We start from the raw sequence: 23,353 nt of genomic DNA, 5'->3' as shown, positions 1-23,353 counted from the left end.
TATGAGAATTACGTGGGTAGTAGCAAAATAGTTTGTAGAAAGTAGTGAAATAATTTGAGTTAAAATGATTATTTGGGTTTTAGAAAATGAGAAAAAAAAAGTTAAATAAAAATATTATAAAGTTAAAAAAATTGTTTAAATATAATTTTTTAATATAATTTTTGTTTTGAAATTTGAGAAATTATATATATATTTTTTTGAAATTTGGAAAAGTTATAATAATTAGTAATGATTAGATGTAAAAGTTAAAAATCTCACATTGAAAAACATTTTATATTTGATTTTATTTTTTAAAAGAAAATTATGATAAGTATTTAGATGAAAAGATCTCATCTCATCTGTTTCCAAACAATTGCTAAGACAGGCTCTGATGTGTAATTATGGATATAGAAGTGCTACACCGCAACCTCACACCTAACACACCATTATTTTTGAAGTGTAAAATAGAAGATGATAAAACAGTAAATTCATATTTTTTAATAGTGTAAAAGAGTGTGAGGCTGCTGTGTATATTGTTCCTTATGGATATATGGCTTTTTACGAAGCAAAAAGATTTTACTTTTGGGATATTTAGTAGTTTGTAAAAATAAAAAAAATAACAATGTGCTGGTTCTGCCAAGTTTTGGAAAAGAATAGGATATAGCCGAGCTCATTATTTCCATAAATTGGAGCATGTCCAGTTTTATGATTATGTCAACTCTAATTTCCCGCTTGGTTAATTAAAATAAAAAATCTCATTTCAACTCATTATTATAATTTTTTAAATTTTCATATAAAATATAATAAATAATTTAACGTTTTTAAATTTCAATACAAAATTAATATTAAAAAATTATATTATAACAATATTTTATTAATTATTATTCAAAATATTGAACCCAAGGTTTCTAAGTTTCATGTGATTATAAATCTACACATGGATTTTAATGATAACAAATGAATTCAAAAAATAAAGGAGTTTCAAGCTCAAGTTGTTCACACAATGGAATCAAGCACATCAAAGAACCAAGCATGAGCAAGAAGGAAACAAGTTCACATTAAAGTCATAGAGTAATGTTGTAAATCTCTTAAAATTTGAAATTAGGATTAATGCTCAAAATTAATATTTTATCATAAAGCATTAAAAAACATTTTCTATATGTGTATGAATATTTTTGAAAATTAAATTTGAAAATTTTGAAAGATGATTGATTGTCATCTTTTGCATGTGCATGCCTTGATTAAAGGGTTGAACTTTGAAAATATTAAAGATGATTGATTGTCATCTTTCACATGTGCATGTTTTATTTGAATATTTTCAAAAGTGATTGATGCTTTTTTAGACTTATACAAAAGGTAGATGATTTTGTTTGAAAAATTTGAAAAGTAAAGTGTGCTCATTTTGTCATATACAAAAAGTAAAAGATTAGGTTTGATTTTTTTGAAAAAGTAAATAATGTTGTCTTTGACAATTGAAAAAGAAAAACATTTTATTTGAATTTTTTGAAAAAGTGAATGATGTTGTCTTTGACATGTGAATCTTTTTAAATTTGAATATGAAGTCTCATATGCCTATAAATAGATCATTTGAGAGCTTCACATTCATAACACCAAGAGCATAGAACATTCATTCAAAATTTTCATTCTCTCTTCTCTAAGCATTGAGCCTTAATCCTTGTTCATTTTGAGAGATATAGTTTGCGCTGTATTGTTCTTATTTCATTCATTGATGAGTGTTTTCTGATAACCTACCCACTATCAGCTTTTGTATAAGAAAAAGAGTGTGTATAACCCTTGTGCGTGTAGAAAGTATTCTACACGGGGAATAGTTGAATCACCACGTGTAAGGTGATTGCAAGTGTAGAGGGTGTTCTACACGGATCCTTTGTAGCGGTGTTGTTCAAAGGTGTAATAGGTTTCTATTTCCACCTGAAGGAGGTTAAATAGTGAATTTGGGAATCCTCAAGGGGTAGCTTGAGGCGAGGACGTAGGCAGTGGGGCCGAACCTTGTTAACATACTGAGTTTGCTTCTCTCTTACCCTTACTCTTTATATTTATTGTTATTTCATATTTTGTTTATATTTTATATTATATATTTGATTTATAATTGTTATTTTTTTAATACAACTCAATTCACCCCCCTCTTGTGTTAGTCATCTGGGCAACAATTGGTATCAGAGCTAGTTGACCTATACTGTTCATACAGGCAGATCACTCATGAGAACTCTCGCTTGTGACTGTGTCACCGAAGCAAGACTCTCTGACTATGAGTGACGGTGCACCGGTAGAGACGGTGGCCGGCTAGTCTGGTAGGTACAATTGTTAGGTGACATAGGTGCGGCCTATGATCAGTAACAATTAGTATCAGAGTTAAGAGCTCTATTATAAGATTAACTATATTTTGAGTTAAGATCTTATGGCTAACATTGCAGCTTCATTTGGTGAAGGTCAATCTAGCAGTCGACCTCCACTTTTTTGTGGAGATAATTACTCATTCTGGAAAGTGTGTGCAAAAGCAACAAATGTGCACGAAAGAACACGCAGCGGATACGAAAGTCATAACTAAGTACCAGAATTTTTCTTAACGTAATACAAGCTGTTTAAAACATACATAAATAAAATATTACAAAAACACAAATACAGTTTTAAACCAAATATAAAGCATAGCATCAGCAACCCGGCGGAGCCGCATCCTCGGGCTCAGCCTCCTCCTCTTCGTCCTCCAACTCTGCACCAAAAGCTACGGAACCAAAAATGGTACCGCAGGTAAGTAAAACCCAAACACTACCAGATAAAAACACATAGAACTCAAACAAAATGCATGAAGCATGCCCGATGCACAAAACCCAAAGACATAATTTTCCACATACGCCAAAAATCCCATTTGGCCCAAAAACACTTCTTTTCCGAAAAACACGCCAAAAGTCACATTTGGCCTTTATCCATCTCAAACCATTATCCAATTTTATCCGTATGCACCATGACCTCCCCTAGGGGTCATCCGCACACCCTGGCTCCAGTGCCACACCGCAGAGTACCACCACGCATGTGACACCTAACGAGCGATGCCCAGTTCCGCGCCCCGCGCGTTCGTAGCCAAGCATCCTCTAGCCCTCACCAGCAAAGGGCCATGGAGTCGGTGCGTAAAGCGATGCCCGGTTCCGCGCCCGGCGCGTTCGTAGCCAAGCAACCCCTAGCCCCCGCTCCCGTCGTCTAGCGACAACCCAGGGGACATCACTCAGTTTATTCCGCTCCCGAGTGACCAGAGGAGCTCCACCGGGATAATACCTCATCCCGGCTTGGGGTCGTGATACACACGCACCTGTAAGACCACTTATGCCAATACACAGGCTTTTTACACTATTTCACAAACACACGTGCATGCACCATGTAATACCATATCAATGCACAAAAATAACCAACCAACATAAAATAATAAAACAAGTAACTCCGTCCTCCATCCATCCGACCCCCGAACTCCTCGGACTCAGTTCGGAATCAACCAACCAGCAGATAAATTAATTGAAAGAGCAATATATATTTAAATCTGAAAATATGGTTTGGAAAATACTTACAGCGCTATATGGCAATTTTAGAAAACACGCGGCGTTGCAAACGGCGGCGAAAAAGCAACGTCACAGTGAAAATTCACTGTGGCCGTGGGTTGTGAAAAACCCACTTTTGAACGGGGACAAACTAGGGCTTGGGATTGATAGGGAATGGTCTAGGGATGATTGTGAAGCTATTGGAAGTGGTGGTTGGCCGTGGGTGGCGGCGAAATCGCCGGAAAGAGGCCGGATTTCCCAAAAAGGAAAGCTAGCTCGTAGGAGCTGTTCCGGTGGTCGTTGGAGGCCGGAAATAGGTGGGTTAGGACGGAAAGGGACCGGTGATGAAGTGGTGAAGAAATGGTGGCCGGAGGTGGAGCGACGGCGGCGGATCGGAGCCAAACCCGTGCGGGCTTCAAAGGGCTTTTCCGGCCAAACGGCCGGCCAGTTGGGGGTGGAAATTGGTGGGAAGGTGCGCTGGAGGGAGGGGAACCGAACGGTGCCGGCGGTGAGCCACACGGTGGCCGGACGGAGGCGGTTCGAACGGCTGAAGGTTCCGGCGTGAGAGAGAGAGAAGAGAGAGAGAGGCCGGGGGGGCTCGAGTGGGAAAGGAGAGAGGGAAAAAGAAAGAAAGAAAAAAAAGAAAAAGAAAGGAAAAAGAAAGAAGGAAAAAGAGAAAAAGGAAAAAGAAAAGGAAAAAGGGAAAGAGATGTAGGGAAAAGACGAGGTCTAATCCTTAGTCCGGGAAAAACAACACTAAACCGCCACGAAGATATTAAAAATCACAAAACAACTAAAAGAAATAAAACACAACATCAATTAAATTAAAAACAATTTTAAAATACAAATAAATTAAAATAAATAACTAAAATATTAATTAAAATAAAGACAACTATTTCAGTGAAAATACACTCAAAAGCGGGTCATCACAATAAAGATGAGGAAAATGACGATAAAGATGAAGAAGTTGCGATGATAACAAGAAAAATTCAGAGGTTCTTGAAGAAAAATAGAACTCCTCCGAGGAAATCCTTCAAAAAGTTTTCCAAGAAAGATTTAGGTAAAAATGACACTTTAATTTGTTATAAATGCAATAAGCCTGGTCATATCAAGCCAGATTGTCCTCTGCTAAAAAAAGATCGAAACAAGGGCAAGAAAGTAATGAAAGTTACATGGGATGATGATTCAAGTAGTTCAGATAGTGAAGCAAGCAATGAAGAATCAGCAAATCTTTGTCTTATGGCTAAAGATGACATTGAGGTAACAAATCTTGATAATATTGAAGATCCTTCATATGAAGAATTGTAAAATATTTTAGAAGAGATTTATGAGGAATTTGAAAAATTGGGTATCAAATATACTGTTTTGAAAAAGAAAAATTATTCTTTAACAAATGAAATTGATATTTTAAGAAAAGAAAGTATTATTTTGAAAGATGAAAATCTTAAATTGAATAAGAAGAAAACCGATTTAGAAAATATTATTGAAAATTTTATGAATGGAAAAAGAAATTTTGAAAAACTTCTTAGTAGTCAAAGATGTGTTTTTGATAAGGCATGTTTGGGATATATGCCAAAACAAAAATACAAACCTTATAAAAATTTCTTTGATAATCCTTCTACATCAAAGATCAATAATCAAAATTCTTTTCATAAAAATAATTTTGTCAAAAAAAGATATTATTATAATCATTCAAGTTCTTCATATATGTCACATGCTATTTGCAATTTCTGTAATAGAAATGGTCATAATTATCATATTTGTCCTATTAGAAGAAATCATACAATGACTATTAGGGTCATATGGGTACCTAAAAATCTTGTTTCTTCTAATACTAATAAATAAAGGACCCAAAGAACTTGGTTACCAAGAAAAATCATTTTAATTGTTTTTATAGGTATGCATGAAGTCATCCACAAGCAAAAACAAGTAGTTTTTAGATAGTGGATGTTCAAGACACATGACGGGAGACAAGACTAAGTTATTTGATCTTAGATCTAAAGAAGAATGACACGTGACATTTGGAGACAACTCGAAAGGAAAGATCGTGGAAATAGGTAAAATTGGTAATGAATTTTCTCTCATAATTGAATATATTCTACTTATTGAAGGTCTAAAACATAATCTTTTGAGCATAAGTTAATTATGTGATAAATGATTTACAGTTATTTTCAAAATGGATAAGTGCATTATTTTGAATGATCATGATTGTAATATTTGTTTTATTGCCTTTAGAAACAATAATGTTTATACAATCGATTTTGAAGAAATTACCTCACAGGATGCTATTTGCTTTTCAGCTAAAAATGAAATTAGTTGGCTATAGCATAGAAGATTAGGTCATGTCAACATGGAATTTATTTCCAAACTTTCAAAAAATGATCTTGTGAGAGGTTTACCAAAAATAAATTTTCTTAAAGACAAAATTTGTGATGCATGCCAATTTGGTAAACAAACAAAAATTTCTTTTAAAACTAAGAAGCATATTTCCACTACTAGACCATTGCAACTGATACACATGGATCTTTTTGGACCAAATAGAGTTGCAAGTCTAAGAGGAAAATATTATGCATTTGTTATTGTTGATGATTTCTCTAGATATACTTGGGTGATCTTTCTTGTTCATAAAGATGAGGCACATAATGCCTTTACCAAGTTATGCTAGAGAATTCAAAATGAAAAGGGTTATACTATTTCAAGTATCCGAAGTGATGGGGGAAAAAGTTTGTTAATAAAAATATTGAAACATTTTGTGATGAAAATGGTTTTGTGCATAATTTTTTTGCCCCTCGAACTCTTCAACAAAATGGGGTAGTAGGGAGGAAAAATAGATCTTTTCAAGAAATGACAAGAGCAATACTCAATGAGAACAACTTGCTTAGTTATTTTTGGGCCGAAGCGGTAAGTACTGCATGTTATGTTATAAATAGAGTTATGCTAAGGTCGAAATTAGATAAAACCCCTATGAGCTTTGGAATGAGAAAAAGTCCAACATTTGTTACTTTCATGTATTTGGATGCAAATGTTTTATTTTGAATGACAGAGATAATTTAGGCAAGTTTGATGCAAAATCTGATGAAGGTATCTTTCTCGAGTATTCTACTAATAGTAAAGCTTATAGAGTATTCAATAAAAAGACTTTGACTGTACAAGAATCTATGCATGTAGTATTTGATGAATCTAATTCTCCACTCTCCAAGAAATTTATTGATGAAGAAACAGGAGGTATAAATAACACGGAAAGTCTCAATCTCAACAAAGAGAAAACAATAGAGGAAGTTTAACATGGAGCCATCAGGAAAGATCATCAAAATTTAATACAAGATGCAACCAAACAGTGAAAATTTGTGAAAGATCATCCAGTGGAACAAATTTTGGGAGAACCTTCACGAGATGTAAGTACTCGATCATCTCTTAGAAATATTTATAATCATACTGTTTTTCTATCTCAAATTGAACCCAAAAATATTGATGACGCACTTCTCGATGAATCTTGGATTCTAACTATGCAAGAAGAGTTGAATCAATTTGAAAGAAATGATGTTTGAACACTTGTTTCTAGACCAAAAAATCATACTATTATTGGAACAAAATGGGTTTTTAGAAACAAGAAAGATGAGTCCGGAGTCATTACTAGAAATAAGGCTCGACTTGTAGCCCAAGGTTTTAATCAAGAAGAAGAAATCGATTATAATGAGACATATGCACCAGTCGCAAGATTAGAAACTATTCAAATGCTACTTGCATATGCTTGTTATAAAGATTTCAAACTTTTTCAAATGGATGTTAAAAGTACTTTCTTAAATGGTTTTATAAATGAAGAGGTATATGTTGAGTAACCTCCAGGTTTTGAAAATCATATTTCCCCAAATCATGTTTTCAAACTCACAAAAGCACTATATGGACTTAAACAAGCTCCTAGAGCTTGGTACAAGCGACTCAGTGGTTTCTTGATTGAAAAAGGTTTTTCAAGAGGAAAAATCGACACAACTCTTTTTATTAAATATGAAAATGATGATATTCTTTTGATTCAGATTTATGTTGATGATATAATATTCGGTGCCACTAATGAAAATATGTGTCAAGATTTTGTTAAGACTATGCAGGAAGAATTTGAGATGAGCATGATGGGAGAACTTACATTCTTTCTTGGATTGCAAATTAAGTAAGCAAAAAGTGGGACATTCATCAATCAATCAAAATATATTAAGGAATTACTGAAAAAGTTTGGGATGGAAAATGTTAAAGAAATTGGAACACCAATGAGCCAATCAACTAAACTTGATAAAGATGAATCCGGTAAGCTAGTTGACTCGAAGATATATCGATGTATGATTGGTAGCTTATTATATTTAACAGCCAGTAGACCAGATATTATGTTTAGTGTGTGCTTATGTGCACGCTTTCAATCATCTCCAAAAGAATCACATTTAATTGCAGTTAAGCGCATTCTTAGATATCTTAGTGGTACAATTAACCTAGGGTTATGGTACCCTAAGTACACATCTTTCGATCTAATCAGCTACACAGATGCAGATTATGCTGGCTGTAAAATAGATCGAAAAAGCATTAGTGGAGCATGTCATTTCTTAGGTCATGCACTAGTTTTCTGATTTAGTAAAAAATAAAATTCTGTTGCACTATCTACTGCTGAGGCAGAATATGTTGCTGCGGGTAGTTGTTGTGCTCAAGTTCTCTACATGAAGCAACAACTTGAAGATTTTAAACTCATGTATAATCACATTTCAATCAAATGTGATAATACAAGTGCTATAAATCTTTTAAAGAACCCAATACAACATTCTAGAACTAAGCATATTGAAATAAGATATCATTTTCTTCGAGATCATGTGCAGAAAGGCGATATAGTACTAGAGTTTACAAACACACATGATCAGTTAGTAGATATTTTCACAAAGCCTTTATCAGAAGATAGATTATGTATGATCAGAAGAGAAATATGTATGATGCATGTTATGAATATCTCTTAAAAGATAGACTAGAGTCAATAAAAATAGGGATAGATTTTTTAAATACTTTTACATAAACTTGAGATTCTTAACTTCATGTTTGAGATGCTCATTCTTTTCATACAATATCATGTCATTCTTATCCATGGGAACCGGTAAGCGGAATGAAGAATCTAATAAAGATTTCAACTGTTTATTCTTCTGCCGAATGATTCCTTTCCTTGTGTGAGACTTTTGAATAATTCATTGAAGTACAACAATTTATTTTTTGAGCTTTTCAACTTCATGATTTTTGGCTTGTAGCCGCTGAGAAAAAGCAACAATAGAGGAAGAGTAGCGAGTCCCAAGACTCACCAAGTCATAAATAGCATCAGAATCTGACTTATTAGTCAGATTATTATTTTCTTGCTGCAACATGGCACTAATGGCAGCTGCAGAAAGGACAAGAGGTTGAGATGCAGAATGCCTCATGAATGGATCTAGAGAAATGTTAGAAGAATGAGCCATTGAGAAAAGAATAGAAGGCTTAAAACGAGAATGCTGAAAGATTGCAGATGAGTTATAGAGATGAGAAGAAAACTTGATACGGATTGGATGAACTTCAGGATTGATTTTATAGAGATAGCATAAAGAATAAGACAAACTATTGTCTCTTCAAATCTTATTTAGTCAAAAGAAATACAAGATATGCTGGACACACATTGTGAAAAGTTTTCTTACTAAGCCAACGAGATTAACAGTAGATTGTCCCTATTTTTCTAGTAAACGATGAACCTCTACTGTTATCTGCCGATGTTGACCTTGTATCTGAACCCTTTCTCGTTCCAGCTCCTCTATTCGTGGTTGCAGATCATGAGCATACCAATCTGTAAATTTTTTCAACTCTTGGTTTTCTTGCTTTAGCCTTTTATTCTCACTATTCTTATTAGCAAGCTTCTGTCGTAACTCAGATATTTGCATGTTAAGATGATCAATCTCACTCACCCTTGCCATTAACCTCCGAGACATGATCGTAACAGAGGCAGCATATTGACTACTGAGCATTCTTGATTCTGCAATAATCTCAGAATCAGCCTTACTAGAAAAACGGTTCTCTACTCCTATCATGGTATTGACTGCCTCAAGAGAGAAGATTAATGACTGATGAGTTAAGGGTTCCTGATTCAAGTCTGGAACATTAGTGGAAGAGAATTGCTTAGCCATTCTATCGTTATGGAAAAACAGAATTCAGGTCAAGAAGCGATGTATTTTTTTGGCATCCGATAGATGAAAATGATCATTTTTTTATAGAAACTCAGAGCCTTCAATCACGTTTGTCAATAACATCAGGCGATTGTTTAAATCTCCAGCCGTACTAAATTCATAGAGTTAGGCCTCGAGACTTTGCAGCATTTGTCGGGTCACAGACGGTTCCTTTTTCAACTATCTGCAGTGACTATTAAACGTATCGTTTTCTTCAGTCCATTTATTTGTTGTCGATCCTTTTTAATGATGCCAAAAGGAGGAGAAGTTTTAGACTAGAACATTAACATTGTTTAAATTGCTAAACTTGTTATATATGCTTGGAATTATATTTATATTTTTGCTTGAAAAACTAACGCATATTTTCAGGGGGAGCTTAAGTATTAATACAGATTTCAAGTTCTATCAAGTATTTATCATCATCAAAAAGGGGGAGATTGTTGAACCCAAGATTTCAAGTTTCATGTGATTATAAATCTATACATGGATTTTGATGATAGCAAATGAATTCAAAGAATAAAAGAGTTTCAAGCTCAAGTTGTCCACACAATGGAGTCAAGCACATCAAAGAACCAAGCATGAGCAAGAAGAAAACAAGTTCACATTAAAATCATAGAGTGATGTTGTAAATCTCTTAAAATTCGAAATTAGGATTAATGCTCAAAATTAATATTTTATCATAAAGTATTAAAATATATTTTCTACATGTGCATGAATATTTTTGAAAATTAAATTTGAAAATTTTGAAAGACGATTGATTGTTATCTTTTACATGTGCATGCCTTGATTAAATGGTTGAACTCTGAAAATATTAAAGATGATTGATTATCATCTTTCACATATGCATGTTTTATTTGAATATTTTCAAAAGTGATTGATACTTTTTTAGACTTATATAAAAGGTAGATGATTTTGTTTGAATTTTTTGAAAAGTAAAGTGTGCTCCTTTTGTCATATACAAAAAGTAAAAGATTAGGTTTGAATTTTTTGAAAAAGAAAGTGTACTCCTTTTGTCATATGTAAAAAGTAAAAGATTAGGTTTGAATTTTTTGAAAAGGAAAGTGTGCTCCTTTTGTCATATGCCAAAAGTAAAAGATTAGGTTTGATTTTTTTGAAAAAGTGAATGATGTTGTCTTTGACATGTGAATCTTTTTAAATTTGAATATGAAGTCTCATATGCCTATAAATAGATCATTTGAGAGCTTCACATTCACAACATCCAGAGCATACAACATTCATTCAAAGCTTTCATTCTCTCTTCTCTAAGCATTGAGTCTTAATCCTTGTTCATTTTGAGAGATATAGTTTGCGCTGTATTGTTCTTATTTCACTCAATGAGGAGTGTTTTTTGATAACCTACCCACTATCAGCTTTTGTATCAAAAAAAGGGTCTGTATAAGCCTTGTGCTTGTAGAAAGTATTCTACACGGGAAATAGTTGAATCACCACGTGTAAGGTGATTGCAAGTGTAGAGGATGTTCTACACGGATCCTTTGTAGCGGTGTTGTTCAAATGTGTAATAGGTTTCTATCTCCACCTGAAGGAGGTTGAATAGTGAATTTGGAAATTCTCAAGGGGTAGCTTAAGGCGAGGACGTAGGTAGTGGGGCCGAACCTCGTTAACGTACTGAGTTTGCTTCTCTCTTACCCTTACTCTTTATATTTATTGTTATTTCATATTTTGTTTATATTTTATATTATATATTTGATTTATAATTGTTATTTTTTAATACAACTCACCCCCTCTCTTGTGTTAGTCATCTGGGCAACAGAAAGGCTAGGGTTTCTTCTTAAGGGAAAGATCGAACCACCACTAGCATTGTACACTTGAGCATGAGATTTGGAAAGGGAAGAAGGCCACAACCACCCTCTTAAGTTTGAACTAGGGTCCTTTTTCTTTATAGTGTTTTGGCCTTATGAATAGGGGTGTAACCGATCCGGTCCGGTCTAGTTTTGGACAAAATAGGACTGAATTGGTATGCACTGGTTTTGCATTTTTCAAAATCGATTAGGCACGGTTACCCTCCTAAACCGGTACTCTGGTTTTCCCGGTTTCTAATCCGGTTCGGTCCAGTTTTTCAATTTTAATGTATAATATAGTATATTATACTATATAATACTATAGCGATAATATATTTTAATATATTATAATTTTATTATATAATATAATAAAATATTATAATATATAAGATAGTGATATATTATAGTATATTATAATATATAGTGATATAATATTAGTATAACTATTAATATGCATTATATATTAGTATAACTATTAATACAATAAACAAAATGATATAAGATTTTAAAATTAATATTATATTAATTAGTAATTTATCATATAATACAAACCTATTTTATATATAATTATATATTATATATATAAATTATATACAATAAAAAAATTAAAAAATATTATATGAATCGGTGTAGTCTAGTTTTAAGAAAAAAAAATCTGAACCGGATCGGTTTTGACATATTTTAAGAAAAATAAAATTGGTAATGGATTGAACCAAACTTAGGACCAGACCGATCCCACCGGTTCGGTTTACCAGTTTACTGGTTTTTTTTTACACCCCTACTTATGATTGAAGTCCAAATGTATAAAGAATCCATCTAACCGTGAAATGGAATTCATAAGTCATGAGGGAGTAAACTCTAGACACGACCCACCCACACATGCACCCACTTGGATTATGGTTTTTGTGCGTGTCTTCAACTAATATTATTTAATATCTTTTCAGCTTGCTATTTGTTAACTTTTCAGATTTTTTGTAAGTAGACTTTCAACTTATCTTGGATAATGTTTGTATATGCCGTGTGAATGTTGCATTCATATATGCTATCATATACTCTCATTGATTGATGATAACCTCTTATTATGTAATTGGATTTACATGAAGACCATGCTATATGCTAATTTGTTTATGATATTTTCGAATATGCTTGGAAATAATGGTTCGAGTTGTTGGTTATAATATGTTTTTATAAGTCTCAATAATTTGGCCATGTCTATGTGTATATGCTTGGGTTTGAACATTGTTCTTCCATGTTGGTATGTGTTGAGTGCTTTGCCTATGTTGTAAACTGAGTATTCGAATGTTTTAATATTTTCAAGCCATAACTTGAGATGTTCCTTGTTTGATTTCATGATTATATGACTCAAGACATTCACATGTTCATTTAGTCCATGAAAAGAAAAGTGTTACAAGTCTCATGTCACATGCACTGCTGTACATTGTTTTCAAATAAAAGAGTTTGTACATATTTTATAAGGACTCCAAATGCTAGGATGGAGGAATGTTTTGGTGGAATTCCTTTGTCCACTTTTGGAGTGTTAAAATTGGAGTAGAAGCCTTTGGGTTGACAAAGTATTGTCGATGGATCTTAAATGGATCATTGTGGAAAAGATACTTGAGTAAGATAACACCTAAAGCTAGTGGGTGCCTCACAAGTGTTATATGTGATAAATGTGAAATTGCGAACTGTCTTATAATTAAGGATTATGAGTAGTCACCAAGGTCAAGTGGGCCATTGGATGATGCAGTAACTTGCGATGAACCAATGGTGCATAAAGGAGTCGTGAGGTATCCAATTATATGTTACAAGAAGTGAACAAGGCAATGAGCTAAATATATGTTACATGTATACTGTTCAATGTGCAAAGATGAAAAAGATGTTTCATTTTGAGTTAAGTTGCATAAGCCAAGTTTTGTGTCAAAGTACATGTTCATGCATTCATTTCATGGTCTACCTTTATATGCCTATATTATCTGTGGTATGTTGTTTGATTACTTACTGAGATTTTTCAAAATCTCATCGTGGTAGTTTCCACTACCATTCTCAATTCGGAACGGTAAAAGTTGTGGCAAGTATGCAAAACCTTAAAGAGCAATGAATGAGATTAATGAATTGATAGGAGACAAGTTTATAGTAGAGGCTTGTTATAATTTTGTTGTCGCCATATTGGAGCTCACGGCACAACGTCTTAAAGATATTCTAGAAGCCCTTAATAAGGATGACCACATGACCAAGTCACCTGAGCCCATAGAGGCCTCTAAGATAAATAAACACATGGATTTTGTGACGGGATATCTTAAACAAGCTAGAATTGTTCTGTTGAAGCAAAGGAATTTGCTTCTAGCTTAGGACTCCTTGAGCCTAAGTCATTGCAGACAAGGGGAATTTTTTTGAGTGTAACTAGCGAAGGGGTCTTTAGTGCCACTAAAGTTTCCCCTTTTTTGAACTGAGGTTTACTTTTGGAGATCCCTATTGTTTTTGAGAGATTATTTCACAACATTATCTATTTTGAAGTAATTTGAACAAATGAAATCTTTTGGGATAATTAGTTTATGGTTCCACGATATTTTACAAATTACTCAACATTTTACTTAGATTTACATGAATTTTTGTTGCAATTTATGGAGTACTGCTAGAATGTAATAGATACATTGCATTTTAATTATCATGTATGGGAAATATGTAGCCTTAAGTTACATGTCTTGACGCTTTAGTCACTGTCCAATTTCAAGCGGAGGTTGAGGACGTCACAAAACTGTAGACATATCTTGATATGAATGAGGAAAACTAGTAACACCAAATTCCAAGAAAACCAATTCTATTATATCTATACTATACACTATTCACATAGCATAATTTGATTTAAAAAATAAATTTTAAGATTTGAATATTAAAAATCATATTATATCACGTGAATGGTGTAGAAGCCTCAAAATAGGATTTTCCAAAAAATTCTTAGACCTTAAATACAACTAGAACTAACCATGATTACTCAATCAAAATTTACCTGATGGAAAAATAAATGTGCATTTTATATAAACAATAATTTGATTGAAGAATAAATTTTAAAATTTGAATATTACAATTCAAATTATGTGACATGAATGGTGTGTAGTATAAAAGGCTCAGAATAGCATTTTCCAAAAAAATCTTACACGTTATAAACTTATATACAACTAGAACTAACCATAATTCCTCGGTCAAAATTTACCTGATAGAAAAAAAAATATGTGCATTTAATATAAGCAGTAATTTGATTGAAGAATAATGTCTACACACAAACTAACACTTCCCCAACGCCCTACTGAATCAATCCACAAAATAAATTCTCTTTAAAAGATCATATAGCTTATAATAGGGATCATAGGGAGGAAAAACAGAAGGATAGAAGAAAACATGATATTGGAAGATTATTGATGCTAATGACTTTGTCCGTCTACACAATTGCCATAAATCTCAGATGATAATATTTTAACATGTATGTTATTGTCACTTGATAGCAATTCAAACATAAAATTAAACGATGAGTAGCTCAATCAAATCAACTTCAAAAGCAGTCTTCCTGATGCAGTGTTTAAACATAGTAGCCCGTGAATGTAAATCCTCGACCTATGATCTCACCGGCGCAGAACCAGGCAAAGCATTCTATCCCAAACAAGGCGGCAATGCCAGCATCCTCAACCTTAAGTTCCTGCCTGTTCTTCCATAGATGCTTGACATAATCGAGCTCCTTCCTGAATGCTTCCTGCCGCCCAGGAGTACTGTATCACAAACAAGTTAATTAAATATAATTTAATGACTAAATCAATTTTATATAAATGGAACCACCTTAGAAATGTATGACCATGCACTGTCCACAGTATCTCAACATGGAATCAAATTTTATCTGAACACAACTCATATGAAGCAATATCATGCAAAATTTGCAAATTGGAAAACATAGACTTCAACAACGGTGTATAACAAATACTATAAAATGTAGTCCTGCTTCAACAGGGAAGGAGTAACTAAATTCCTAAGTACTTAACAACATATCAGAAGCAGCAAAATTTAGGATTGTGAAAGTGAATACAACTGGTAATTGTTATAAAAGTTATGGTTTTATAGGTGATGCAATCGACCATTTTAGAGGAGAAGAGAAGTCTTGTCACTACACGTTAGTAGCGATAAACCATCATCAAAGAGAGTCAGAGTGATCAAGATGATTACACATCACATTCAGACATCAATTATTCCAATGAAGTTAATGATAGTCATCTATGCATTCCATGCTAAGGAGAGAAGAATAATGATTTCTATCAAAGATAATTCAAAAGAAAAATTCTACTCATCATCCACATACCACACATAATTTTTTTATTTTTTTCTCTTACTAAATGTATGGTGTATGGATGATGAGTAGAAGAAGTCAATTAGTTTAGGAAGAATAAAACCAAAAAAATAAAAAAAAAAGTTAAATAAAAATAAATGTGGTGTGTGGGGATGATGAGTAGCAAAGCTCAATTCAAAATAAATTTTGCAAACACATATTTTATTTTTATTTTTTCTTATTTACAAAGGCAAATACACAATAACAGCCACATCAGTGGAAAGAACAATGCAACAGAATAATGGTATTCACATATACAGTTTCATGCTCTACGCCCACCTGCTAAAGATGACTGCTGATTTAAAGAATAGGTCTCATTAGCCATTACTTTCTTCTTTACTGTTATTCTCCTCAATGCAGTAATACATCATATCACGCTCAAAACAACCATGTAAGTTTTGGTCCGGCCCTACAAGGGACATTTGTTGCACCCCATATTTACTTTCTGACCAGACAAGTTCTCATCCATCAACATGCTGGTAAAGAAACATTTAAAGCATCAACAAGAAAGGGAATAGTCACTTGGTATTTTCTCACCTTAGCCGGCCTGATATCCCACCGGGGGAAGGGGGAAGGGTGGGAACTTATGTTTGAGGGTCTCAAAAGGGCATGAAAATGCATGAGAAGTATCATATTTTGTTGAAAGCCCTTGTTCGTAGCAATTGATGAAGCTTGAAAGTCACAGTGGCTAAGTTGTACTCACTAGAAAATATTCAAGACAGCCTTTGGCAGATGCACTTTGTCAAGGAACCTATTTATCTTATTAAGTATCAACAGATATAAAGGGGTCCAACTGTGCTCCATGATTTTAAACCTAACACGACCCAGCGATAGTTTCACTCCACACTATGGCAAAACAAGCTTTACTCATAAATCAACCAAAGGGAATTTCTTATCGCCACTATTAACTTGTGGACTCAATTACTCCTAGGGCAATTTCTTATATATCAACAAAGAGGAATATATGCATAATGTGCAATGAAGATCAGACCATGACTGTCCAAAATTAAATATGCCCACTGAGATACCATGGAAGTATATAAAAAATATTTTTTTACCAATGGACCAAGCCTTCATTACAGCTTGATTGAGATTGGAAAGACACACACACACACACACACGACATATTAAGAATATGTTTTGATCAGACTATCAGAGAAGTTGTTGGTTTTAACAAGGTAAGCAAATTCCAAATACATAAGAACCAACAAGAATCTGCACATTTGGATTGATTAAATTCTAGAGCAAGGGAATCAAGGACAGGCAGGAAACCGGTCAATCTTGCACAAATATTCCAAACCACTTGCATGCATTATAAACCATTATAAATGGATGAGCTACATATTACACACATAACATTATGAAATTTCACAAGAAAGTCCATGTTGAAAGTATCAAAGTATGATATCCCAAGCCACAGCATTACAAAATAACAAATGACCCCAATTCAGTGATAAAACGGACCATAGAATTCATGCTTCAAGAACCAAATTGACACATAAAAATCGTTAGGGAAAGCTAGAATATGAATTGCATATTGTGGCTGACCTGGCAAGGCGAGTATAGAACAATTGTTTTGACAAAAGATTGCATTTCTCGACGGTGGGTGGCTCTTGAATGTACTGCTTGTTTTGCTCCAATAACTGCCTGTAGTAGGCACCTCCATGCTTGGCCACAAATTGTGAAGCCTGAGCAGCCTTGGATTGCAATTGAACCAGCTTGGACGCCATCAACTCTCCAAGCTAAAAATTACTGTGCAAAACAATACATTTAGGCATCTATCAGACCATATCGCCCGACACAATGGCCAAGGATTTATTCTCATCAATAAAAAAAGTATTCACAATTCACTTATTTCTTCAGTGCCTCAGCTTTTTTGAAGCTAATACTGAAAGGAAATTCCCCAAGTCTTTACCATAAGTTCACGAGAACATAATGGTGATAATGTACAAAGCCTTACTACTTAAAAAATGGTAAGAAGCCTTAAAAAAGAATATTATCTAAGCAAATCAGCTGTGGCTCAAATGGCATGTCCTCCCTTGGCCCAAAATTCTCTGGTTGATTTTGTAATAGATATAAAAATTTCCCCAAAAAAAAAAAAAAAAAAAAAAAAAAAAAAATTCTATGTAGGCATACAGAAATATATTTGGTTTTCAAACAATTACAATAAGAACCCCCTGAACGGCAAAGGTGGACCTAGCTGATTCATCAAACAGAATAAATTGTATTATGAATGAGTCATCCAATTTTACATTTTTTATATGGTCGTTCAAATATAAAGTGCTTCTACACTCTGTAATCACGATATCATTACGTGCTCTTTTCTTGATATCCCTATAACAATTACGGGATGAAAAATAAAAGGAAAAAACAGCAGTCACTACAAGCCGTTCCAATAACGAAATCGAACTAAGAAATATCACACAGAAGGAAATGGACAGGAATCCAGAAATTCATACCAATAACCCGTTAGGTGTATGGGTATAACATTATATTATAGTGAATGAAATCGAAATCGATTTTGCGACATCATGGACCCCAATGCAACCCTATATATGAATCAGCGTTTGTGTGTGTGTGATTCAAGCTTCAAGAACCCTAGATTGCAGAAAACGGCAGCAAAAAACTAAGAAAAATCAACTAAGGAAGCGAGAAAGAACGTTTTAATCAAAAGTTTTCAGATCGTATATATAAGCTTATGTACCTTACAACTTTCTTGGTCTTCAGAGAGAGAGAGAGAGAGAGATGGAGAGAGATGGAGAGAAGGGTTTTATGCTTCACTCGCTAAGAGCATAAGCTTGGGTTGGGTTGGTTCTCTCCGGTAAAGTTCATCCGTTGCTTCCTTGGTTACCACTAAAATTCTGCCACGTCTATCTTAGCCTTCTTTATAACTTAATTTATGCAAGTTTTATATAAATACTAGGTGAAATCAACATGCAATGCAATGCACGTTTGTTTAGTTTATATTTTATTTTTTTATTAAAAACTAATTTTTTATTACTAAGGATGTAATAATTTTGATTCTAAGATGACGATCTAACATCACCCACAATTTTATGAAAGCTGTTCGAAATAAATAGAATGAAAACATTTTTATTTAATCACAGCAAAACTTTTAGATCTCATAATCAGAATATCTTTATTGAATCAAAGCAACATTTTAAAAAAAAAAATCTTATATTTGCTTTTTTCTCAATCCAGAAAATAAAATATATAAAATTAACTCATGTATACACCAATCATCACATAAAATACTCTCATATATAAAATTTATGCACATGTAGAACAAACATATGAGGTCGTTTTCAGATTTATTTAAAAAAAAAAAAACGTGGATATTTTCAAAGCCAACCTCATTTCATTTCCTTTGTGCAAAGCTAGTATATGAACTCGCGTACTTCTTAACTTTTATGAATTTCCTCACAATAGAGCCAACAAATATCAATCCTCACCTATAAAAATTCATGTACCCCAAGTAAATCTCCAATTAAATAATTATCACTTATTTATACTTGAAATACTCAAATCGCCTATTTTAATTATTTAGAGCCTAAAATTCTCTTAATCCTAAAATGCTGTCACCTTATAAATTTCTCAATGTTTACTTAATCAAATTCATAAAGAAGAACATAGTCGAATAATATTTAAAATACTAATAACATATTATATATAAAAAAAAAGGAATAATTTGGATACTTTAAATTCCCATAAAATAAGTCGTGAAAACCCTATCTCTTAAAATATGCTTACTTTCTTTTAATTAACATAAGTATTCAATTTCACAAGGCATATAATAATACCCATATGATTTAAATATTCTTAACATATTCTTTCATTTTACAAATATAATTTTAATCACATAGATATAACTAAAAAAATAACCTTAAAGGTTCATTTCAAACAATAAACTTTTAAGTATTTAACATAAAAGATTAGACACTTACTATTTGCTACTAAAGTCGAATTTTAAAAAAATTTATACTAAATAATATAAATTAATACCTTTAATAATTTTCGGGCTAACACAAGAAGTAATAATTCAAACCTAGGACTCTGAAACAAGTTTAATTTTACGAAAAATTTCGTAAAATCGACTATACCTCATAATATTTCCAAAAATAAGATCAAATCCTCCCTTAATATTAAACCCACGTGAAGAAAAAAAAAATGTCCCATATAATCGACTATAAATTATAACATCAAAGGGCATAAATGTAATTATACTAAAAACATTGAAACTCCTTTGACTCAGCCACCGTGTTTGCTCCACACGCACGACAAGCTTCTACTTGTAGAAACACACCCTGCCAAGCTAGCCACCACTGCATATCTTCCTCCTACACGCAGCAACGCCACATGCAACAGAGTGTGAGGGAGAGTCACTATCTGTAGCTTATTCTTGCTGGGAGGCTTGCTTCCCAAGCCAGTCTCGCTTGTGAGCCCTTGCTCATGGTTGAGGGTGGACCGGTGCTGGCTTCGGATGCTGAAACTGTTTCATATCGTTTCTGGGTACTCTCTCTAGGCCTTGCATGCATGCATATCCGTTATTATTTTTCACATTGAGCTACTATCTAGAATTTATATACTGCTTCATTCCATCTATTGAGCCATGTGGCCTTACAAATATATTGCTACACTATAAAGTTAATTACTTGTGATCATTGTGAGTTACTTAGTAACGCTTTAAACTTTTATTGAATTAGCTCTACCGCTATTTGGAATGTTTTAAGCATTTAACTTTCTCTACATCATCTTTCAACGAATGTAAATTTGCTTGTTGTTCAGGTTAGTGGTTGCTTGTCTTACACTGACAAGATATCAGAAAGTTTCTATAACATATTGGGAATGAATCCGTATCTGTGGCTTATGTGTAATGATGCAGAGAAAGGTTGGCGGCTGCCACCATTGATGTCGCTTAAAGCAATTGACCCCAATGAAACGTCTATGGAGGTGGTGCTTTTTGATAGATGCGAGGACTCTCGCCTTAAGGAACTTGAAGATAAAGCATAAAGGCTTAAGGAAGGGAAGGGTCTCTCACTTCTATAGGGTCAATGGATCTATCCCAGAAGAATAATTCTATACCCAACAGCGATGCATCTCCGTTGCGGCGTCTTATCTGATGTGGCATTTCATGTAAAAAAATAAAAAACAAAAGCAGAGACCAGATTTCAGCCACGTGAAGTGATAAAAACTAAATCACAAAGAGAGAAAAATGATATTTGAAATCTGGTTTGAGAGAGAGAGTAAAATCCAAAAAGAGTCTGAAGCCCAGAGAGAGTTTGCATCTTCTTCGTTGGGATCTTCTTCTTCACGAGGCATGTAGCATTTCATTTTGAGCTGAGTAAAAATCAGAGAGAGTAAAAGTTAAGAACACAGAAGAGAGAGAGAGTCTGCATCTTTCTCTGTGAGCTGAGTAAAAGCCAGAGAGTAAAATCCAGTTTGCGAAATCTAAAGAGAGAGGCGTCTAGCATTCTCTGTGAGCTAAGTAAAAATCAGAGTAGAACCCTGTTAAGGATAGAACAGCCACTGCACCACAAATCAGCTCATAACCATTGCAGCACCAGACATCTAGTGCAATTACGTAAATCAGCAAACACGTCCTCACGTAAATCAACAAACGCGTCCTCTGTACTGCATCTTTGTATAACAAACTTTTTTAACAAATTGCACCTTTCTCACATTAGAAGATTCTAGACTTTGTATAGCATATGCCTATAAATAGACACTGTTTTATAATGCAAAAGCAATGAGAAAATACAAGGAAGAAATTAATCTTCAACTTGGTATCAGAGAACCATAGGACCAACGTCCATGGCTGCTTCTTCTCCCTCTTCTTCTTCTTCCTCCTCTCCTGCTCTTCCCTATCCAAATCTGTCCCATGTCATCTCAGTCAAACTCACCCTCGAAAACTACCTCTTATGGAAGGCACAACTAGTTCCGTATCTTCATGGGTAGCGTCTCTACAAATATGTAGATGGTTCCTGCCCTCCTCCAAAACCCATACTCTCCAACTCTACCCCAAACCCAGCCTATGACTCATGGCTTGAATATGACCAAATGGTCATGTCTGTTCTCATTTTGTCCCTCTCAGAGGCTCTTATTGCCCAAGTAGTTGGTTGCAACACTGCCCGAGCCCTGTGGCTCTCGCTGGAGTCCTTCTTTTCATATGTTTCTCAAGCTTGAGTACTACAAACCCAGTATCAACTAGCCTCCCTAAAAAAGGGTTCTGATTCCATTTCCACTTATTTTCGCAGAGCCAAAACTCTGGCTGACACCTTGACAGCCGCAGGCCAACCACTTCCACCCTCTGATTTCGTACCATACCTGCTTGCTAGTCTTGGAAGTGACTATGATGCTATTGTATCATCAGTCACTACCCGTATTGACCCTATATCACCTAAAAAACTACTCGTCCATCTCTTAGCCAATGAAGCTCGCATGCTTCGACACTTAGACACTCAAGTTTTTCAAAGTGAAACTTCAGCCAATTTTACTGCAAAATCTCAAAATGCTCAATGAGGCCAAGGATTCCGTGGGAATAGAAATAATTCTCGTGGAAGAGGAAATGGCCGTTTCTATTCTTAGTAAGGATGAGGTAACAATGGGAGCACTTTTTCTGCCTCCACTAATAATTCTTTGATCTGTCAGGTGTGCAACCGGCATGGTCACTCTGCACTCAGTTGTTTTCAACAACTCATTCAAGCTTGCACAGCCTCACAACCAGCTGTAACACATTTTTCTTCTAGCTATTCTCCAGACACAAACTGGTATCCGGATACTGCAGCTACAAATCACATCACCAATGATTTAGCAAACTTGAATTTACATGCTTCTGAGTATCATGGCGATGAATAGCTAAGTGTTGGCGATGGGTCTCCTATACCCATATCTCACACTGGTTCTGCCTCCCTTTCTTCCTCTACTTCTCAATTCCTTCTCAACAAAATACTCTGCATTCCTTCATTTCAGAAAAATTTAATTTCAGCTCGGCAACTCTGTCTAGATAATAATGTCTCACTTGAATTCTTCTCTGATTCTTTTCTCATTAAGGACTGCAATTCAGGGACAATCCTCCTTCAAGGAACAACAAGCAATGAACTCTACTCTTTTCTGTTCCCGCCTCCGTCAGCTCAGACCAGTTCACTTTTAGTCCCTCTTTGGCATTCTTGACTTGGCCATCCATCCATCAACCTTGTTAAATCAATACTCAGTCAACATCACCTCCCATATGGTCCTTCTCTAGTACCTGCATTCTGTGATGCATGTGCAATGGCAAAATCTCATCGAGTCCCAGCTCACTCACGGATACACCGCTCCACAGCTCCTTTTCAGCTTATTTTCTTAGATTTATGGGGTCCTTCCCTACATGTATCTCATGATGGCTTTAAGTTTTACATTAGTTTTGTTGATGACTTTTCCCGATATACATGGTTATTTCCCCTTAAAACT

At 34.3% G+C, this 23,353-nt stretch overlaps 1 protein-coding gene across 2 annotated transcripts; it reads right to left on the bottom strand.

The window, feature by feature from the left end:
* Positions 1–14,920: 14,920 nt before the first annotated feature.
* LOC122297668 lies at positions 14,921–18,763 on the bottom strand. Of its 2 annotated transcripts, none has more exons than XM_043107804.1 (3): positions 18,609–18,763; positions 17,453–17,656; positions 14,921–15,296 (listed from the first exon to the last, which is right to left on the bottom strand). In XM_043107804.1, exons 2-3 carry the CDS (start codon positions 17,632–17,634, stop codon positions 15,110–15,112), a joined length of 369 nt encoding a protein of 122 aa, XP_042963738.1. In that variant the 5' UTR covers positions 17,635–17,656; positions 18,609–18,763; the 3' UTR covers positions 14,921–15,109. The 2 variants fall into 2 exon arrangements, with proteins under 2 accessions (XP_042963738.1, XP_042963739.1); XM_043107805.1 differs by lacking the exon at positions 18,609–18,763 and adding an exon at positions 18,364–18,500.
* Positions 18,764–23,353: the final 4,590 nt, after the last annotated feature.

This window comes from Carya illinoinensis, chromosome 15, assembly GCF_018687715.1.
Source record: "Carya illinoinensis cultivar Pawnee chromosome 15, C.illinoinensisPawnee_v1, whole genome shotgun sequence".
Lineage (NCBI taxonomy): Eukaryota > Viridiplantae > Streptophyta > Magnoliopsida > Fagales > Juglandaceae > Carya > Carya illinoinensis.
This window is presented reverse-complemented; position numbering and strand designations above follow the sequence as displayed.